Source organism: Phaethon aethereus (genome assembly GCF_964289735.1).
Source record: "Phaethon aethereus genome assembly, chromosome: 2".
Classification (NCBI taxonomy): Eukaryota; Metazoa; Chordata; class Aves; order Phaethontiformes; family Phaethontidae; genus Phaethon; species Phaethon aethereus.
The window spans coordinates 153,403,900-153,426,930 of NC_138582.1; the positions used below are offsets into that span (position 1 = coordinate 153,403,900).

The window sequence follows — 23,031 nt, forward strand, 5'->3', positions numbered from 1 at the left end:
TGTGACCGACCCATCTGCAACCCACACACACCCCCGCACTGGAGGTCCTAGTCCGAGGAGGCGTCCTGGAACGTGGGGGTCTAGAGGAAGCCCTAGGGCTCAAAGCACCCTCTGCTTCCACAGAGCGGTCAGAACGAAGGCACGGCCCGAGCAGGCCCTGCGGCCAGCCCCGCGGGCCCTCCGCGGCCGGGTCAGCAGACAGACTACGCCCGCCTTCCTCACCCGTCACCCTTTGTCACGAATCGCCCCTTCCTGGCACTTGGCGAGAGGAGCCCAGCGCCGGCCGCTCCCCGGAGGTGAGGAGCCCCGGGCAGCGGCAGGCCTGGCAGCTCCGCCCCCTCAGGGCGACAGCGGGCACCCCGCGGGGCCCTTCCTGCTCCTGGGCAACCCCGGGTCATGGCTGCGCTCACACCCCTCTACTTCTACTTCCTCCTTCTCCTCCTCCCGCCCGCCTCGCTGCTTTCCATGCCGGCGGCCCCTGCCGCCCTGCCCCGGCACGGCCGCACGGCTCGCCCTGCAGAGGGGGCCTACCCGGGAGGATGGTTTGCCTCTCACCCCCTTCCTCGCCCGGTAACTGATGGTTTGATTCTGCATGCGGTGTAGCCAGGAAACGCGTGAAAAGAGGAGTTGCTAAGCGACCTGGTTGCGAGACTGCGGCTGCGCGGGAGGCAAAGGGAGCGGTAACCCGGAAGCTCTACCATCTCCAACCGCTTCCGGCACAACTTCGGACCTGGTCACTGCCGGCCGTAGGGGGCGGCCATTTTCCCTAAGAGTGGAGCCCTCCTGCTGGCGGCGGCGGCGGCTGCCACAGCGATTGAGCGGCGGAGGCTGACAGGCGGGCACGTGCTTCTACGTCTGGGCTGGGAAGCGGAAGAGGCACCTGTGGTCGCTGCCGCCGCCGTCCCCGTCGGGAGGATGTTTTCCTTCTCAACCGTGCAGCCTCAGGTGAGGGTGTCTTGGAGCGCACCGGCGGCGCCCCGGCCCTTTCCGGTGTGCCGTTTGCCGCGCTTGGGGACCCCTCTCAACCGGGCTGCGGTCGGGGGTTCATTTCGTGACCGGGTAGAGGCAGCGGGGTGAGGCGGAGGCCCGCGGGAGGCCCGGGGGTTGCGGGCCTCGTCTGGAAGAGCCGAGATCTAGGCTGCCACGTTTTTGGGGCTTTGGAGAGCGTCGGCCGGGCGTGAGCGAGCGAGGTGTGGGGGGACGCATCGCGGGGGGCTGTCGGCTCGGCGGCCCCCGGTGTCGCAGCGGGGAAGAGGAGTGGGTGGGGGCTACAGCGGCCTAAGATTCTTATCTAGGAAGAAAGTACGGAAATGCAGGTAAGAGGAGGGTACAGCAAAAGTTGGAATGAGGAAGTAACTTGGAGATGGTGCTTTTTAGTATGTTTTTATAGTAGAAGCAAGGGTGTGTGTGTGTGGTGTTACTACAGCTAAACTGTGCTGTTAATTGTCACGGGTTGTTGTGGAAACCAAAAAGAAATTACTTAGGAATTAGAAGAGTTAGTGGAGGAAAAGTCCCTCAATTATTTGTTATGTAGAACAGTCTGGATGCAATCGGGGATAGCATCTTTTATTAGTTGGATGGGACTAGTGGGTTTTGTGGACTTTGATCTGAACCAGTGGTTTTTATGTTTTATGTTAAGGGGATTAGTATGGGATAGCCTTACTTCACAGTGGGATTTGATTGTTCTTTTCAGCTATGGAGAATGTGTTAATTACTTTTGTTAGTGTAGAGAAATAACAGAACTTGTGATGGTATTTTTAGGAATTTGTCATTCCACTTTTTCATAGTGGCAAACACAGGAGGAGAACTTGGTTAGTGGTTGGGGTGCTGGCTTTGACCTCTGGAGGCTTTATGGTTTTACCACAAACTCCCAGAGTTTAATTATAACTCTGGACAATTAATTCCAAGGCAGTTTTTATGTCTCAGAGCATTGTCTCTCTTGATCTTCTGTCTAGTCAACACAGAGATGGAAGTTCTATCGGAAGGACATTCATAATCAGGTATTTCAATCACCTGTCATTCCAGAAGCAAGAGTTGCACCCCAACTCTGTTCCCTAGTGGTGGATAATGAGACTGAGGTGTTTTGGAAGCGTTGGAATTGTTTGTGCTGTATAGTCACAACAGATACAGTGGTGTGCCAGAGGAGGAGCCCTGATACATGGTGCTTCTATATTGATTCATGAGGTGTTGTCACTGAGCTAAGTGCTGCTGAACTGCAGAATTGACTATGACGTGTATATGCATTGTAATAGGTTAGTTTGATACTTAGATATGTTGCTAAAGTGGAATCACAAGGAAGAAAACTTGAAGGAAACTTTTGGGAATAATTTGTATAATGCATGAAAAATACAGATGCTTCAAGTTATAAAAGTATTACTTTATAGATGAAAATAGGTGTTGTTTGGAAAATAATACAGGAGTCAGTAGTGCTTACGAACGGTGATCTCTGAATTAGTAAGCTGTTGAATAGCATTGAATCGTGAGGATTTATCAAAAGCATCCACTGAGCTTTCTGTTCAAGTTGGTTCAAGGGGAACCAGCTTGACGAGATCTGTTGCTTGTATGTCTGTCCAGGGGTGATCTAGAATTTACTATGTTACAATATTTTATATTAAAATCTGAAATTAAGGCCTACCATTAAGTAGATGAAGTACCTCACTTACCATTCTTTTTCTGTTTATGTTGTTTTAAGAACATTACTTCTCTTCTGTGGCTGTGTTGTGAAGTCTTACCACAATGGGGATCTTAGTTTTGTCATGGTGGACACCAAGACAGGCTCAGAACTATTTCAAGTGAACACTTGAGAAATACAAGAGAAAGTTCCTGAATGAGAGTAACTATAAACAGGTTTAAAACATTTCAACACATGGTGTCAACTTGCAGACTTTTCAGTGTAGAAATTGTTTGCTATTGGTATTCCTCTCTTCTCCTCCTATTGATTGTGTTGCCTTTTTTGTGTCTTTTATTGCTGTGGGGGCAAAAAACATCTATTTGGAATGTTGTTAATAGACTGTGATAGGAGCTTGGTGACTACCAGGGAAAAACATTGTTTCACAAAGTTTTCTAATTTATTTGCATGAAGTGATTGTTAAGTTTCTAATATTTGGCAGAAGATAGCAACAATCCTTATTGTCCTGTCATCTACTTGCAACAGCACATATCTAACACAGCAAACAAGTGATAGATTAAAAAAAAAAACAAAAAACTGAAAAAATATTGTGAAGGAAGTATTAAGTGTAGTAGCAATTTTGTTTCCCTGCTGTTTCAGCTGAGAACAATCTATAAGTTATTATTTTTTGTAAATAAACATTGTTTTAAGTACAAATTGAGGGCAGTCTTTGCATCTTCTAAGTGTTAATGATCTGTTACTGCTATATTTGCAAATCTAGTGATTATTTTCTTTAAACCATGCGTATGTTTGAAAATCAGTAGTCTCTTCCCTCCTCAACTTGCTTCCAAGCTTTGTGAGCTTCTAACCTGTTGTGCATACTTAAACACTGTGGTGCTGAAGCTAAGTTCCTGTGGTTTATTATGAAGTCTTCTGTTAAAAGGCAGTCTCCAAGATAGGCATTGGAATGGAGAGATGTTTAAATAGTTTAAACAAGCTTAAATAGTTACCTGATTTTTTTTTTTTTCACCCCCTCCCAGGCTACTGTTCCTCTGAGTCACCTTATCAATGCTTTTCATTCACCCAAAAGCTCAACTACTACTGCCAGCACAGCATCCATACAGCCTGTCCAGAGAGACACTTCCCCAGACCATGATCCTCAGAAGAGTGAGGTACTAAAAACCTTTGGAAAAAGTGATGGTTTGCTTTTAACTGAATGAAATCTGAATAATATCAGTTTAAGTGAATTTAATGTTTGACTCGTTTTATAAAATAATGTGATGTGACTAAATGAAACAATGTTAACTCATAGAACGTAACTTTTTGACAGAACTTCAGTAAGCTGGTGCTTTGGCAGTAAGGATTCTAAAAATATTTTAAAGGGTCCATACCAATATGTATTTTTAAAACATACTCTCCCATAAAAAGTTTTTTTCCTATTTGTAAAATGCAAGATTAAAATTACTTTGATCGAGGTTACTTCTTTAGTAACTCAAGTGTATGTGCCTTAGCTCCTTGGCTTTTTTTTTCCCATAGTTTCTTTGCTTTGTAGGAAAACTCACATCCTAGTACTTACCCTTTTCTCTGTGGAAGCTTTTGCCTTTCATTGTGTGTCTACCCAGCTCGTGGCTTTTTAAGATTTTAACTCTGGCTATTGCTTTGAAATATCCAGTCTTTGTGTTGCTGCTAAATCTCTGCTATCTGCAAAAATGCTAGCAAAAAAAAGGAGGTTGGGGGGATTTCGCTGTTTGCTTACTTAGCTGAAATACAATGGATGGATATTGCTATACATCTTTCCCCCTCACGCTCTCCATTTTCTCTATCATAGAGTAGAAGGAGTTGGAAAACCACATTTTTTTTTTTCTGTGCCTGCTTCAATCAGGGAACAGGAAGGTGTTAAAAAGACTGAATTGGGAACACTTGTCATAAATGCGCTGTGATAATGAAAGTATCAGTGTGTGCAAATGGAAAAGTTACTCTGCACTAACAGTAGCAATCATTCTTTCTTTAATCTTGTGCTTTTATTCATTTATCTTCATTTAGAATTTTTTTATTTCAGTCTGAACTGTGAAGTATAGATGCTGTATTGAGCCAAAGAGTTAACTCAGTTAGTTATTCTTAATTTTTTTTTCCCCTAAGGTAATCTTAAGTAAATTTTGAACATTTGTTTCTATTTTGCAGTCTGTACGTAATTTAAGAGATCTGGGATTGTCTGATTTGAAAGCTAGCCAGTTCAAAGAATTGGTGAACAGGTTGCTTCCTGGCTACTGTGCAGAAAACAAAGTCTCTTCACAGTGGCATACATCATACATCTCTGCTGAGTCCTTCTTTGAAAATAAGCATGGTATGTTTCAGAGGAAAGTGCTAATGAGAATTGATAAGAATTAGATTATAAAGGTGAACACAGTTATTCTTTAGTTTACTCTCTTGTGCTGTAGAAAACTCATAGTTTAAAAAATCTTTAATAAAAATTATTAATGTGTTTTTTGATTGTGTACAGGTTGTCTTTAGAGTGGTGCTTTTGAGTCTTGGGAATTTTAAAAAACTCAACTCAGATTTTTTTAATTGTTCCTTCAAATTAAGATTTGAAGTTGACTGCTACTAAACTTGTCTGAACTCAGGTGTAGTACAAGTGCATTGTCTCTTAGTGATGAGCTGATGAGCCTGAGCTATGAATTTTTACAGCAGTTTCTTTCACAAAATAGAAGAAATTAGATTTTGCCAATCTACTAATGTAACAGTCATGAACTTCTCCAGTTTACATTAAGCAATTCGTTTTTTGCTTGAAGCAACATTATGCAAGGACATTAATTAGAAAGGAATTCAGGGTGGCAAACTGTTGACTGACCATGTAGAGTGTTTCATTGCTGAAATAAAACAAGCGTGGTTCCTTACAGTTAAAGATGTTTTGTTGGAATTAGCCTTAAATACAGGAAGCATGGCCATTGTAGATGCTTAAGAATGTATTAGAAAAAGAAGCGTATAGCTGACATTTGAGATACTGCCTATATAGTATTGTAGTTGGGAGAAAGAGCGTAAGAATAATCTCTCAGGGCTACTATTAGAGGAAAGGTATTAAACTGCATTGTGATGGATATATAAAAAAATTAGCCCAGAGGCAGTTTCCTGAATGTGAAGAAAATGTTGCAAATGCTTCAAAGCTTTGATAGATTTAACATGCAAGCTCACCAGACTGGTGGTTTCATTCACAGCTGAAAAGGCAAGGTTATGGGTGGAAAACTGCCACAGGCAAACGTGCTAAATCTTCAAGAATGTGCTTTTGGTGTAGGTGACAGTGCATGCTATGGATGACTCTTAGTATTAATACGTCTGTTGTGCATATACTTGTGCATAAAGTGAGGAGAGTATTTCTGTTTTTTAAACTAATGTGCTCATAATTATGTTGTATTAGATTAGCCAATATGCAGTATTGTAGAAGACTGTGGAATATACAGCATTGTAGAATTAATAGCTAATCTCTTTCTCCATGAGTCTTGAACTGATGTGATAACTTTCTCAGAATATGTAAAATAAACAAAAACCCCCACCCTTTTTGTGATTACATTAGCTTCTGAATTACTATGCAAGAGAGCATATGAGGAGAGCCTCAGTTTGTTCCTCTCTACCCCCTAGGTCTCTGATGTTTCTTAAATAATTCTTACCTGCTAAATGAGGATGAGTTCTTTGAGCTGAACAATAGATAAATGACAGTCCTCTTGTCTTGTAGTCTATAGGGTGCTTGAAATAGTATCTGCTAATAACTTTTTCAGTGTGATGCTTTTTTATTTCTTCCTGTTTCTGTATTGCATGAAGACACTATAATTAAGTAGACTTAGTATAGTTTAAAATGTTTTCATACTTCATACATAGTCTTGTTTTAAAATGCCTTTGGGCAATCTGTCCTTTAAAGCCTTTGAAATGGAATCATTGGTTGAATGCTGGTCCTTCAGCTTCATGAAAGTCCTTGAAGATATCTAGACTGGAGAGGAACCCATTCAGCTCTGTACAGATGTGCAGAGTTTTCCCTCCTAGATTCAGCTTCAGATTCAAGATTCTGGGTACCAGTATTTTTTTGGAAGTTCTATTTAGAAAAAAATTCTGGTATGTTGCAAAGGGCCTGACATAGATAGTTAACTTCTTTGCATTAACCTATGTACTGGTAATGATTAATTTGTTTAATTACAGATGTCTGAAGGACCGTAGTAAAATAGAATTAATATTTAAGAAAGAAAAACCAACCTATGCGAAGTGTAGTGTTTAGTTGCCATTTAATATAGGGTGTATTTACACTTTGCTCTATCTTTTTACAGGTTTCGTGGATGTCTTCAGTGCTTTACGCTCATCTTGTTTGTACAGACAGCATCCTAATCCCCTCCAAAATTTCTGTTCAGATGTTCGGTGTTGGCCAGGTATAAAACAATAAACTACACTGTTTTAAATCGTTATTATATCTTTTTATTATGGGAAAATATTTTTACTTTTATCTTAGAGGCGTCACTCAGGAAATACTGGTACACTTCCAGGAGGAACTTTATATTGATACTAACACTTTAAATCACAATGTTATTTTTGCATTTGAGTAGTATGTTTCCAGAATTAAGTTAGTAAACATGATGTGACTACAGAATCTTGTTAAAGATGTCAGTATTTGTGGATTGTATTCTTAAAAGATGGTAGATGAGCTGGTTTTAAAGTTAGCAGAAGAGAAAGCAAGGAGTGATCTAATTTCTATTGGAGCCATATTAGTTACCCTTGTCTTGTACACCTCAAAGAATAGAAAATTACAAGTAAAAGCAAAGGAAATTCCTGTTGGAAGATTTCACAATGGCAATGGCTAAGTTCTGAAACAGATGGTCTGGAGAGGCTGTGTTATCTTAATCCTTGGAGATTTTCAAAAGTGAGCTGGACAAGGTCCAGAGCTACCTGATCTGATGTTGAAGTTAGACCTTTTTTGATCAGGGGTTTGACTAGATCACCTCCAGAAGTTCCTTTTATATGGTACTATTCTATGATAACGTAAGGCTTTGTTAAAACTATATAATTGACTGGTATTGGTGATTATTTTAAAACATAGTGCTTGACTTCTGTGATTTATGTGATAAAATCTCCATTGCAAGGTTTCTGATGTGATAGAAGATGACATATAGTGCTACAAGCTCACTGTGACATACAGTGCTATAAGTTCACTGAGTTTAAATGATGTAATTTCTTCTCACAGAATCCTTGGGTTGGAAGGGACCTTTAAAGATCATCTAGTCCAACCCTCTGCAACGAGCAGGGACATCTTCAACTAGAGTAGGTTGCTCAGAGCCCCAACCAACCCGAACTTGAATATTCGTTTCCGGGGATGGGGCATCTACCACCTCTCTGGGCAACTTGTGCCAGTGTTTCACTACCATCATGGTGCAAAATTTCTTCCTTAGAGCCAGTCTAAATCTGCTCTCTTTTAGTTTAAAACCATTACTCCTTGTCCTATTGCAACAGGCCCTGCTTAAAAAGTCTGTCACCGTCTTTCTTATAAGTCCTCTCTAAGTACTGAAAGGCTGCAATAAGTCAGTTGTCAGTTCTAAGTTAACAGCACACCTAAGCCATTCCAGATCTCTTCAGGGCACCTTATCGGCTGAGCTTTTAGACAAAGCTTCTCTTAGAGCAGGAACCTTCATTCCCATCCTTTGGGATTAGCTTCAGAATATTTTGTATTTGTTAGCCTGCCTGGATTTAATTCAGCAGTGTGCCTCTTCTGTTCCCTGAGACAGTGATAGGGTTGGCCAATTATCTGTAATTCACAATATGAACTCCTGATTATTTTAACAAAAAATTGTATGGAAAGAAAGTATTGTGAAACAGTAAGCAGTTTGCTTGCAAGTTAAGATTACAAACATGGTTCACGATCACATAACTACCCATTTACAGTACTAAAATTTACTGGTTTATTTATCCAGTTTATTACTGTTAGATCCAGAAGTGTCTTTCACACAGTTTTCTGTTTTTTACATTTTTAATCAGGCGTCTTAAACATATTGCCGTTTGCAATTCTCTTAGCTTTCTACTGTGGATGTGTTGGGAAGTTTATATTCAGTTCAGTCATAATAATCTTTTTCATATGATAGCTTCTGAAATGTTTTAGGCCTTTTTTTTGTAGTGGTATTAATGGATAGTTTTTAACATTTATTATTACTACTTTAAGTTTACATACAATCACGGAACTTTAAAACTTTGAGATCAAGAGCAAGACGTCTGCAGTCAACATCGGAACAATTCACAGAAACAAAAAATTCACTTTCTTCACTTTTGAAGGTAAATACGAGTAACATTATGAAGTTGTTTTGGGATTATACAGACCACCTCTTTCTCTTGAATGAACCTTCAAAATTTACCAGGGATGTTTCATTTTACTAGTGCAAAAAAAATTTCTTAATTTTAAAACTTGAGCTAACGACAGCATACTGTTTTTCTTCCTAATACACAAATTTGTTTCATATATCATCAATATAAAAAATTCAAATAATCTTTAGAAGAGTAGTTTCAGAGTATAAAAATAATTTTAAACTCTAGAAATAAAATCCTTCATATTCTGCTTTTGTGGCTTTGTTGAAAATAGCTTGCAGTCAAATGAAGTATTCGTTTAAACAGAAATACAGCTAGCTCAACATACAAGAATGTATTTTTTTTTTTAAGCAGTTCAGAATGTGATTGGTGTTTTAATAATGTATTTATTTGTGGTTAGTATATTTTTAAGATACAAAATTTTCATACTTGGTATTTTTATGGGTTACAAACTCACTTGCATACTCTTCATTCAGCAGATAACTGTCCAGGCTTGGGGTAGCAAAGCATTTAACAAAAACAAGTTAACCTAGTTACTCTTTGTTTCTAATCGGCTGTACAGAAGTCAGGCTAATTAAAGCATGTGACCTTATTGTGTGTGTGAATTAGCTTTGAACTCTTCCCTTCTTTTGGACCTATGTGGTTTATTTAATCTGTGGACTAGGTATACTGTGGATGAAGACAAACCAGAGTTAGTTCCATGCAGTGCTGCTCTTAAACTTGGTAGGGCATATGAGATGTATTTGATGAAGCTCCATCAAAACTATACTTACAGAGATATTTCACATTTGGAAATAATTTGAGTTGATGTCATGAAACAGAAAGCTTAAGCTAGTAACTACCACTGAATCCAGTGTGCCTGTGAGCAAATCTGCTTTAGGCTGCATTTTCTGTTTGGAACTGGGGTCCAGGAGGGCTCTGAACCTGACCTGTTCAGCAAAAATCAGGGTGCCCCTTCTTGGAGCCATTGTGATTGACACTCAAGCTACTGCCCTGTGTTGTCTAACTAACCCCATAGCACCTGAATTACATGCTTTTTAAATTTTTTTTTCCCTCTCACCCATGCTAGCCAGGTAGTAAGTTAACTGTCTATCAGAACTTAGTGTATACTAACACTGCTGTGGTAAATATTTTAGGGCTTTATCCTGAGAAAGCGAAGAATTGATGTTGAAAACTTAGATACACTAATGAAAACAAAAAACATCCCAGAGGCACACCAGGATGCTTTTAAAACTGGTTTTGCAGAAGGCTTTTTGAAAGCACAGGTATTCCTGCAAAAAACACTTGGTAAGTTGCATTAGTTCATGTATCTTGTCTTTGCATTCAGAAAGTGGTTTATTTCAGCCCATATTAAAACTCTTTTTGTTTTCTTTTACAGATTCCTTAAGAAGATCACGTTTGCTTTCTTTCTTTCTCTTTGTTCTTTGTTTTTATCTTGCTATATATTCATCATTTTTACCTGGGAAAGGTTCCTTTTCTGATGCTGGTTAGTTAACTTTTTTTCTCCGTCACTGTTTCACTTGTGCTGTTTCTTCCAGCAGGCTTAGCACAAATTAAATGTGTTTTGACATTATGATTGTTTTAGAATAACATTTCAATATACTAATGAAAGAGTTATTTACTGCTTTTGGCTACAGACTTTGAGACAGTAGTGTGATAAAATGTTTACGGAGACAAAGTTGTCTGTTAGTATAATTATTGTAATTGTTTTGGTGAAACAATTACATGGAACTAAGCAGAGAAGTCAGACTGTTCACCAGTTATGTATTTGTCTTTTAATTTAGATGATGCGTTATCTAGGTCAGCAGTAGGCAAAATGGTTTGATTTTTATTTGTAATTGCTGCTGAGTTTATAGCAACTAGGTACTTGCATGGCTAAAATTGTTGTCTTGAGAAATCTGTTGGAAATAGCAGAATGGTCAAAGGCTGAGCTAATGCAAATGGAGAATTTCAACTTCATGCTAAGTTATCACCTGGGTCTCAAGAAAGTTAGGGTGTGTGCAGAAACACTGAGGGAGAACTTACGGCTTTGTGTACATGCTTTTTGGATGCAGGGCTTTCTGTACTACAAAAGACTAAAAAGCACTTATATCACTGAATTAACTGAATGTATTTTAAAGGTTTTTTTTAATTGTATTCTTGCTGGACACTTCTAAATGGAAACATACCTTTTTAAAAGGGCAGGTGTGAAGTTAGTAGCTTAATGGTGTGCATTCAAGTGCAGAGTTCAGTCTTGGAATGAAATGACTTAATGTGTAAACTTGTTGTTCATCATCTGCTGTTTGCTATTAGTACGCTTTCGAACATCAAGTATCTTTGATGCAGCAGTTGATCCAATCCAGTTGAAAAATGTCACCTTTGAACATGTAAAAGGGGTAAGTTCAAAAGTAAAGTGTGTGTGAGTTCTAATGAATGCAAGCCTGAAGAACGTCTTACTCTATCCAAGAAATTTCTTTGTATAAACTGAAGCCAGATATTGACCACTCTAAGATCAAGGAGGGTTTTAACTACTTTTGTTCTATTTGTTTTTTCTATTCAGCTGTTCTTCGGCTGTCAGTGGCAAAATGAGAACATCCCCATCTCTTTCCCCTCGGACAAATAGATAGAATTATTATCTTTTTAACTAATTAGACTAATATCTTGATGTAGAATTTTTGATTCTGTATTTATGTTGTTGGTCAGATCTCATCTTGAACTGCTTGGTTATTCCTTCAGTACTAACTTTAGTGTTCACTGATTGAACTGATGAACAATTCTAGGAAATAGGTTGAATTAAACTCATGGACTCTTGGTATCCACACAAATTCTTTGGTACGTTTTTACCGCTTTTGTGTTGTGTATTTTTGATCAATACACGATTAGAGACTTAGTCCATAATACAAAACTCACCTACAAAAAAGATGCAGTATTTTATAGATGCTTAGTTACATTTTGTGGCATGTTTTTAATGTGTAGGTTGAAGAAGCTAAACAGGAATTGCAAGAAGTTGTGGAATTTCTGAAAAACCCACATAAATTTACTGTACTAGGCGGTAAACTTCCAAAAGGTAAGAATCGTTGCTCAGCCAGAAGTGAAAATCATATGTAGCCATGGCTGTCTTTGTAGCTTTGTTCTATACTAAATCACTAATTTACAGCCTAGCTTCTGAATATTTTTTCCTTTAGTTAGGGAATCAAAAAAGTTTATTACCAAAATGGGCCTAAATACTACTGTTATCTTTTGTTTGTGAAAAATAATGAAATAACATTAGGCATAGGTAGTGGATTTCCTTGTTTATTTAAAATATTTCATGAACATGAATCTTCAAAGGCGAGTTGTGAAAGCGTCTTTATTAAAGGATACCTTTAACTGAGGTACTTGGGGGGTGGGGGAGTGGAGGTTAGGGTAGTTATGTTGCATGCTTCCTGTCTTACATTCAGTTCCCCATATGTAAAAATTGATCAATACTGCCTTCCCCCTCAGAGAATTTGATGTATCTGAGATACTTGGATAAAAGAAGCAAAGATGGCAGGATACAGCTTACATTTGGTAGAAATTCAGTAATAATATTAGGGGTAATAAGCTATGACAGTGCAAAGCAGTGGACTGTAGATTCCAGACAAAAAGCCCTTCAAAAATCAAACCTATGTTTATCATTGTTAGCAGCCTTCTTTACAAGGGTTAAGAACTGATATTTCTTTGAAGTCCCAAGTAAACCTTTTAGAGATGATGTAGCCAACTACAAAAATTCTTCTACTTTGTCACTGAACATAACATAGTATTAAAAAAAAATTTACTGATAAAGTTACGTATGATTGCTGTTAATGCTTTTTGACTAGAACTTTATGTAGCCCAGAGGTTTTTAGGTCTGTATTTTTTTTCCCCTCCTTTAACTGTCTCTATAAGGATATCTTTTTTTTAAAGTTAATAGCTTCCTGTCACCAAAATTTTTAATTCTGTTGTACCTTTTCTCATCTGAGAAAGATACATAACATAAGTTAGTCTTGAAAACTTACCCAAGATAATGCAAAAAATGTCAAAAAAAGAACCTGTATGTTGCAAGTGAATACGTTTTGGTTAGACAAAACTTACTGTGCCTTCTTTAATTATTAAACTAATACACAGTAGTCCTTTATCTTGACAAGGCAGAGATTTTTATGTAACTGAATTCTTAAAAGACCTTTGTTTTTTCCATATAGCTTTCAGCACCTCTAGTGCTTGCTAACTGCTTTAGACAGTTCAGAAAGAAATGTTGTCATTTAAAAGGATGATTAAGATTGATCATAGTAGAAGACCAAGTGAATCTGAAATATGTAAACTTGACAAGTCTGTTTCCTGTTAGTGCTCTACACTGTTTAAAATCAGTTACTTGGAATGATTTAATGTAATTAAAAAAAAAAAAGTTCCACTTTCAGAAATGGCTAGGAAAATACTAGTTTGAAGAAAACACTGTTAGGGATTCAGCTGCTAAACCCAACAGTAATTTTGTAGAATACTTAGGCTTCTGTTTCTATTTGATAGTCTTACAAGTTTTTTTTGCTGTTTAAATATGGATCAGAGCGTATCTAGATCTGTTACAGGATGCTTCTTCAGACTGCAAATAATGAACAATATCTGCAATGGGATGTTAACAGCTTTTTGAAGCCAAGTGTAAATTATTTCTTCTAATGCATGGAAGAAACAGTACCTGTATTCTTATATGTGGGGTTTGTGTTTTTGTTGTTTGTTTGTTTTGTTTGTCTTTTTAGGTATTCTGTTAGTTGGACCACCTGGTACGGGTAAAACTCTTCTTGCACGGGCTGTAGCTGGTGAAGCTGATGTTCCGTTTTATTATGCATCTGGATCAGAATTTGATGAGATGTTTGTTGGTGTAGGAGCTAGTCGCATCCGAAGCCTGTTCAGTAAGCTAGATATTTATGTTTTTTAAATCTTGTCACATGTGAGATTAAGTATTCAGTGTTGTTTACAAGGTTTGACTAGGTGCAGTTCTGGTTATTGGAAAGTAGTAGTGTATGCAGCTATTAAATACCACTTTAATTGTGTAGGTAAATCTCAGAATTCTGCGAGCATCAATTAAATGTAGAATCTTGCTAGTTGTTGGATGAAGTTACGGCAAAATTTATAACTGATGTTGCAACATTTCCAGAGAGAAGAAAAGTAATTTAGTTAGAAATGTAATGTCCTATAAACTAAGTGGAATATTTTAAATCGTAATTTATTGTCATACGTAAATTATTGTAAATTGGAACTAAATTGTAAATGCAAGATAAAAAATAGTGTCAACCTTCTCAATAACTTCCTGCATATTTTGTTTTTTTTATCTGAATTACAGTTTTACAGCATGGGAGTGTAGCACTAAGTTGAGATTTCCTTTCTCACACCCATCAACAGGCCTAGAATAAAGGGCATTATAATGAAACTTTTAAAGTTAATGTTTAGATTGATAACTTTCACAGAAAAGGCTTTCTATTTTAAGTATGCAAATAAATATTGTCAGGGGAGAAATGTAGAAAGTAGTTTGCCTTTGTAGAAGTGTGATTTGCTTCACATGGAAGGGATGCAAAAATGTAACACGTGTTGTACTTTAAAGTGCATTTCTTTCTGTTGACTACAGAAGTTTAGATGACTGACTTCTATGTTAATATTAATGTTACAGATATGTCGAGCTGGGTGAGATGAGTTGCATCTGGTATGCCTATACCAGTCGATGATCTTAAAGTTCGTTACTGCATTTTCATTCTATGCTTTCAATGCCTGTAAACTTGAGGGTGAGGTCTTCACTGTTAAATAATGAGCAGGTTCATTATAAGTAGATAAGTAGCTTTTAGACCCATCACATTTTCTATTATTGTTATTTAATAGGTCAATGTTCTCTACCCAAGCCTATGAAATTTAACTTGTACGGAGTTGATAAAAATGATTAATTTCTTAATCTATTTTACTATTAATTTCTTGTAACATGATAAGAATAAACTGATGTGGAGATGAAGAACTTTGCTCCTCTTTGTATTGCTTCATTTCAAAAATAATTTCTAGTTTTTTTAAGGCTAAAATCAAGACAGTTCTGGTGATGTCTAATAGAACACTTCATAATCCCAGAGTAATAGAAACAGTAGAATCCTAATTACATGATATGCTGCCTGTTCCTTTGTGTGGCTGAAGTGTCTTTCTGCTATTTTTCTTTTGTCAGGGGAAGCAAAAGCAAATGCACCATGCGTTATATTTATTGATGAGTTGGACTCCGTTGGTGGGAAGAGAATTGAATCTCCAATGCATCCCTATTCAAGACAGACCATTAATCAGCTTCTTGCTGAAATGGATGGGTAAATATATGGATTTTGGGGGCACAGAAGGTGTTTGACTGACTGGAATTTTGAATATTTGGGTGAATTTTTCTTCCTTGACAGCTTTGATGTTTTTTGTAACTTTTTAAATGCTTTTAAGGATATAAATTTAAGATACTCTTATGACCACTTTCTAGCACTGTCAACTGTAGCATTAGTGCCCTTACTGTAAAGAATATAGAAGCTTCTGAGTTGTAGTAGCACAATAACTGTAATTATTTTAAATAATTTCTCAGTCTTTTTAGTCTGGCTATATATCTAAAGGAAGAAGTTCAACTCTGAGATCAGAGCATGTTTTGAACCAGTTGCTGGGTTAAATGTGGTCATTCTTGGATCACATGTTGTGGTTTGATAGTGTGTTTTTGACTGTCCAGTTGAGTTCATCTGAAATAATAAATAGAAGTAGTTATTGACAAAAAAAGGTGTAAATTCTGTCTCAAAACCCAAAAAAATTCTCACCCTTTTTTTCCATACAGCTTTAAACCTAATGAAGGTGTTGTTATTATTGGTGCAACAAACTTCCCTGAAGCATTAGATAAGTGAGTATAATGTATGGATCATTTTTACAGAGCATGTATTAAAAATCAAAGAAAAAACCAAAACTATAGCAACAAAGTTGCTTGTGATAATCTTCAAATATTACAGTGTTATATCTAGGGTTTTTCCACTCTTAAAAAGGATGTGTATTGCCCAGTTTTTGACATTTAAAAGGTTGTTGAATTAAATATGGAGAAATAAGTAACATGCTTCTAAGCATCTAAAATTTCTGTAAGCTTTTCTACTTAAATTGACCAGCTGCATTCCTTGTTTGCAATGCAAAATTTTCAAATGCAAAAAAAACTTTTAATATGGGTTGTTAATAACCATCTTCGATCTGTCTTTCTACAAACAAATAAAAAAAAAAAATGTTCTTTGCATCTGTGCACCAGACATAGTCTATGTAAACATCTTTGGAAATACCAGGTGGATTTTTGTTCCTTATATACGTTAGTAACAGTTCACTGCAGCATTTTTAAGTCAATGTATTAAATTGTCTTTTCACTTAGTGCTTTAATACGTCCTGGTCGCTTTGATATGCAAGTTACTGTTCCCAAGCCTGATGTAAGAGGTCGTACAGAAATCCTGAAGTGGTACCTTAATAAAATAAAGTATGATCCATGTAAGTAATATCTTTTTATTTAACAGTTTTTATATTGGATCAGCCCACTCATGTATTAGTCCTTTATTCCATCAGTAATTGTGGCTTTATCATGCCAGTAAAGAACACAAAAATTGTTTAGTATGTGGTGTTACGACAGTTTTCTGAGGCAGTGTTTCTTTCTAGTCCCCAGCAGTTCGTAGTGTCTTAAGAATTAGGCTTCATTTCTTCTAAAGCTGAAAATGTTTTGTTTAACGCATCACTTTTAATATAACATGATTCTTGCTTATAATTTGATCATTTCTTGATATTTCTTCATCGTACAAGGTTTTTCAGGGGCAATATGGACCCTAATGACAAGTTTGTTTTGTTTTTCTCCACAGCTGTTGATCCAGAAATAATTGCACGAGGCACAGTAGGATTTTCTGGAGCAGAGCTTGAGAACCTGGTAAATCAAGCTGCCTTAAAGGCAGCTGTTGATGGAAAAGATATGGTAACCATGAAAGAACTAGAATTCTCCAAGGACAAAATTCTAATGGGTAGGATTTTATACAAAAGACATACATATGTGTTACAGTACACAAGGGCTTTCTTGTGTGATTAAAACTGTTGCAAAGAAAGAGAAGTTTTTATGCTGTTTATTTTTAGTTTGTTGAGGGTTGGGGTTTTTTTTATTTAAAGTAAGTCTCTTGTTAGCTAATTCTGAATAGAACCTTTTGAGACAAGAGAGTAGCGTGTAAAATCTAGTATGGAATACATTCTTTAAGACTTGATGCATTTTTTTATGAAAAACACTGCATGTTGTACTTCAGCCTAGAGGAAGACACAGGGTTGATCTCTTACCCTTCCCCAACTTATTCCTAAAGGAAAGGAGAGAATAAATGACCAGAAACCTGGAACTTCTGTTTAACTAAGCTTTCATATAATAACACAAAACTTAAACATCTGAGACATGCACACTAAAAGTCTAGTCTGTTCATACTTGAGAGAAGAAATGGAATTTTCTCAGATACTCAGACTGCATTTCGAATCTATTCCTTTAAAAGCAACTTGTCCATAGAGTATTTTGAGATCTATTTTAGACACTAAAATCCTACTCGTAAACATTTTGCACTTAATGAGTGTTAGTTAATTTTACTTGCATGCTGTTCCTCAGCTTCTTTGTGCTCTGTTTGAGTATATGTAAGGTGTGGATTGTAGTGGTCAGCTGTACAAAAAAGTTTATTTAACATTCTTCTGTTTAAGGACCTGAACGTAGAAGTGTAGAAATTGATGAGAAAAACAAAACCATCACTGCTTACCATGAATCTGGACATGCTATCATTGCATATTATACTAAGGATGCAATGCCGATCAACAAGGCTACAATCATGACACGAGGAACAACACTTGGACATGTGAGTACTTCTAGAATTTTATGTTGGTTTAGTGTTGTTGAGGAATTTGCCAACAGTGCTATTGGTTGTAATTATGTTAATGCATATTGCAGTATGTTGAAATACTCAGGTACGAGCAATCTTTTGGAAAACTCACTGGTCTTTTTTTTGTGTGTGATAGAAAGCTTTCTTCCTTCATTTTGAAACAAAATACCATAACCTAGTGTAATAGTTCACATATACAAGGAAAGAAATGTACATAAGTGTGATTCTGCTGCAGTTAAATAGCACCTAACAGTGGAACTATGAAGAATGTCTAAAGGACTGGAAAGTAGAAGCATTGCTCAACTGTACTGCTAACACAAACATCCTTTATCAAGTTATTTTTTGTCCAGTGTGACTTTTTCTAAACCTAATCGTTCACCTACCTTGTTTCTAGCATAGATACCTCAAAGTTTTTCTATTCTACCTTTAGCTGCTAAGCATGTGAACAGAAAGATATTTGTATTATGTCTGTTTCTGTTGAACTTTATCGAAGTCAATGAGTTCAGTTAAGGAAAATCATTGGTCTGAGTCTTCTGGGCAAGTTGATCTGTGCTTAGTACAAGTGTAGGGAATAAGGAGAAATGGATAGAATAGACTGTTCTGTTTCTTTGGTGGGAGGTTTAAGATGCTTCACTTTATGTGGTGCTCATGGCCTGTGCGAGGCTATTTCAGCTGTGAGACTAAGCCCCTGCAAACAAACCTGATGAGTGCATAGACTAGGAGGAGGCCCAGAGCATTCAAACTGTTGTATAAAAGCCTTTATATCTGCTTTGGATGTAAACAAGAATATTTTTCAGATTATTTCAGTATTTCTTCTGTTTATTGTTACCTGACCACAGTTCTGTATCTTACAGGTATCTTTGCTCCCAGAAAATGACAGATGGAGTGAAACTAGATCCCAGTTGCTTGCACAGATGGATGTCTGTATGGGAGGACGAGTAGCAGAAGAGCTGATATTTGGAAGTGATCACATCACAACAGGTCAGCTGACTGGTAGTTAAAATAATTTTTGATCAAAGCTTGTGGACTGGCATATTTAACTTGGTTTCAATAACTAATTTACATCTGTTTGCTATCTAGGTGCTTCCAGTGATTTTGACAATGCTACTAAAATTGCAAAACTGATGGTGACTAGATTTGGAATGAGCGAAAAGGTAGTGTCATAGATCCTTAAATACTTATGTGGTACAAAGAAATGTTCTGTTCTGTAACTAAATGCCTATTTGGCTGTCAGTGATCAGAGAGACTTAAGTGTTTCTGGCAAAAAAGAAAGTAAGTGTTATGACTGGCCCTGCTATAGAGAACTCAACTAGAAAATCTGTATATATGACAGTTTAAAAGTTAACTTGCAAGATCTTCACTTCAAAATTACCTTGAAAGTTACTATGTCTGCAGAAAATGTTTATTATAAAACCTAACATTTTGGAATTGAGGATAATCTTGGGTTTGGGGGCAGGGCAGGCAACACTGAGTTTTCAAGACTTCTAAAGAAAGTTCTTTAGTCATCTTTATTACCTATCAAGTGATAGTAGTCTGGGGATTTTGTTTTGTTTTTTTAAATAAGGAAATCAGGATTTGTATGTGACCTTTTGAAATAGAACTCTGCAGTGACTACATAGTTGATGAATAGGCTCCTTGTTTGGCTTCTCTTGCAAGCACTTCAGCAAGCATTTAATGATTGTTGGCACATAGAAGCAATAGGTGATGAAGCTCTTGCAGTGTTTTGTGGGTATTACTGCAATCGTGGCAAGATAAAGATTTTTTTTGTTGTTGTTTAGCTTGGTGTTATGACCTATACTGATACAGGGAAGGTTAGCCCTGAAACTCAGTCTGCAATTGAACAAGAAGTAAGAACACTTCTACGGGTAAGATTCTTTTCCCTCTCCGCTTGGATACGTTTACTTTGAGAAGAGTTCAGCATCAGCTTACTTGACTTGTTCAGTTTGGTAATGTATATTGGTGAAAATACACAGATGGGTGGAAATATTCCCACGTATTTAATGTAGGTGCAACTTCAAATCTCGGAGTATCAAGACTTTTTGGTGATTGTCATGCACAAGTAGTGAGAAACAAGTTGGTGGTGTTGGGTTCTTTAACGCTTTAACACTTTCTCTCACATTCAGCCAGGATTTGTATTTTGCCTATTCAATAGGAGAAAAAAGTATGGCTAAAAATTGTTTTAGAACAGATGTGAATGTTTTGTGTTACTCCCACATTTCATAACTTGCAGCTAAACCATTTTGTATAGAATCACAGGAATGGCCATATCAGATCAGAGAGTTGCCTTTTCCAGTATCCCGTTCCTCACAGTGATCGCTGTCAGATGCCTAGGGAAACTTGTAACATTCGATAATCACAGAACTTCCAGATTGCTGTTCTAGTAATCTGAATTTGTTTGGTAGAGGCAGGAGAATTATTTATAACATTTAAACGATTAACTCTTTTTTTGCTCTAGCTCATTTTAAACTGACTTGGTCATATAAGAACTGTCTATGTTGAGCAAAAAGTTAAAGTTGAAGCTAGTAATGCTGGCAATGTGCATCTACTTGCTACTGGTAACTTGTTGAGTAGCTCTCAGCTTTCTAAAAGTACTTAATATGTCAAGAGGTTTATAAGGTTTTAAAAACTTTAGTCTTTGAGGAACATTCCTTGAATGCTGTAGCACTGCTCATAATGTAAAACAAATATTTCACTTAATCAACAAATTTTCAAATCTAGTAAGTCTTTTCTAAGTCATATGTAAAAATACTAAGATTTGTCTCAGGATTTTTAGTCCTACTTCTGCAAAATGTAAAGGTGGCATAAAGTTGGGGTTATTTGTGGGGTTTTTTTTGATTAATTATGCCAGCTAGACTTTAAATCTTCATAAGACAGGAGCTGTGCTACCTATGAAATGTAAGGCAAAACATAAAATATTTGTTTCAAGCTGTATTTAACTGGAAACAATTTTTAAAGTGGAATCTTGCTTGTTGTTTTTGTTCTACAGTCTTAAAATCTCCTTCCACCTTTTTTTAATATTAGGACTCATATGAGCGAGCAAAGAACATCCTGAAGACTCATGCAAAAGAACACAAGAATTTAGCAGAAGCTTTATTGAAATATGAGACTTTGGATGCCAAAGAAATCCAAATTGTTCTAGAGGGAAAAAAGCTAGAAGTAAGATGATAACTTCTGGGATACAGTAACTGATAACTGAAGAATGTACATCTAGCAATGCGGTAGTCTTATGCAGCATAGCCTTTTCTTCCCTTCCTGATGTGTGTATGGCATTAGTGACACTTTTAAGATTATTCTGTCTCTTGTGAGCTTCTGTTACTCATCTATTTGTTGTGTCTCATCAGAATAAGACACACAGAATAAAGCAAGTTCCTCATCCTCTGCTCCCTATACTCTTCCCACAAGAAGTTATTCAGAAGGATAAATACCAGGGTTGAATTCAGCATTTTGGTTCAGTCAAATGCGTTGAAGCTGAGAAGAAAAACATGCAGGTATACTGGTGTGTTTCGGTATAGCTTCCTGGGTCATGCTGCTACATGCGCGTTTGAAGTGATACCCCACAACATGTACTATGGAATGTTTTATAGATAGTGACAGATTGATTTGTAAAACAGTAGTACGTAGTCTAATTAAGGCTCATACTCTGTTTGAGGCCTTTAAAGAAGACTTCTTATTTAGAAGCATAAAAACATCTCTAAGAATGAAGTGGCTACACAGTGCATCTCTGTTAAAGGGAGTTGTGGGAGCTCCATGTTAGACAAAAACTTTAGTGTTTTCAGTGCTCCTGGGGTTAAAATACATACATACATGGCTGGGAGAGAAATTTTAATGCAAAAACAACAGGCTAACCATGTCTAAGCCTCTTTGGACCATGTTTTGGGCAGAACCGTGGGAGAGATAAGAGATACCTGTCACCTCTGATGTGCTGCTGACAAGATTCTTAGATTTTTTTTTTTTTTTTTTTTTTTTAATTACTGCAGTAGATGGATAACAGTGCTTTGACAGTGCTTTTACACTGCTGGAGATTCTACAGAACTAGTTTCTACTAATACTATGTATGGGCGTTTGATAATCCAACAGGTAATTTCTTCTGAGGGCAATATTGCTCGCTAAAGAGTAGCTCAGAAAATGTTTGAAGCATGTGTTGTTTCAAATAACATTCCCAGTTCTGTTCTATAGTAGAAGTAGGGAAATAAAACCATTTCTTTCAACCCTTACAGAAACCTCTGGAAATTCTAAGATAATAAGGAAGAGTTTTTGAAACCAAAAGCAGTTTCCAATCGAGTGGAAGTGATTGCTAGCAATTACATGCCAATATTGTGCTCATCTCATGAACTGTTTTTTGGGAATAACACATCTTGATTATAATCTTTCTGCACAATTAATTGTAGACTCTTGGGACTATAAAATTCTGTTGCGGAGAGGGCCTTTATTAGCATATTAATGTTGAAGGTTACCATATTTGGACATAAAAATAGTTGGGCTGGTGCCAATAAATGTGAATGGAAATTGGTAGCTACACTTAAAACTAGAAGTAACATAGCATTTTAGAATTTTCTGAGTGTAATGCTTGATTATAACCTAGTTTTTTAGTAAAAGCACATGCATTTTTTTTTCTTTCAAAACCAGGATAACTTTCTATTTGCCTACTTTTGTCAGCTTACTATAGTGACATCCCAATGCAGTGTGGGAGAACTTCCAAATGTTACAAAACAGTATACCAAATGTCTAGGCTGACTAGTTACATTTATACATGTATTTTAGAAATATGCCAGCAGAAACAGAAATATATGACATATTTGGCATCTGTTTTTGGAGTAATAAAGGTTAATTTTAATTATGCATATTGTTTTTCTTTTTATTCACTGTAAATTGTTATAAAATGTAATACCAAGGTCCCTACCATGTAAATTGAGGTATATAAAACATTTAAACTTGTAAATAAATTTAAGAATGATGGCAAAATTGCACTCTTTCAAACTAGATTTCTAGGGAATGTTCTCCCTAAAAATTCAGACCTTTTTTCAATTACTGCTTCAGTAGTGGGACTTGGATGAGAACTTTTCCAGCTAAATAATGTGAATCTGCATTTAGAAACAAAAGCAGAAAACTTTCCATTTTTGAAGTCACTAAAATCTATACTGGATGATCTGGTTTGGGGGGTAAGTCCATGAGGTCTAACTTATTTTTCTCATTCAAAAGCTTCTTGCTATACAC

The 23,031-nt window shown here is 36.9% G+C and overlaps 1 protein-coding gene across 1 annotated transcript; it reads left to right on the plus strand.

Annotated features, from left to right (window-relative positions):
• Positions 1-915: 915 nt before the first annotated feature.
• On the plus strand, positions 916-20,982 carry YME1L1 (YME1 like 1 ATPase; the record flags this gene model as incomplete). The annotated part of the gene is made up of 19 exons (XM_082014928.1): positions 916-945; positions 3,649-3,780; positions 4,790-4,952; positions 6,919-7,017; positions 8,796-8,905; positions 10,072-10,222; positions 10,314-10,421; positions 11,228-11,310; positions 11,891-11,981; positions 13,663-13,815; positions 15,105-15,237; positions 15,735-15,797; positions 16,305-16,417; positions 16,780-16,935; positions 17,642-17,793; positions 18,672-18,798; positions 18,898-18,971; positions 19,596-19,682; positions 20,839-20,982. 19 exons carry the CDS (start codon positions 916-918, stop codon positions 20,980-20,982), a joined length of 2,169 nt encoding a protein of 722 aa, XP_081871054.1.
• Positions 20,983-23,031: the final 2,049 nt, after the last annotated feature.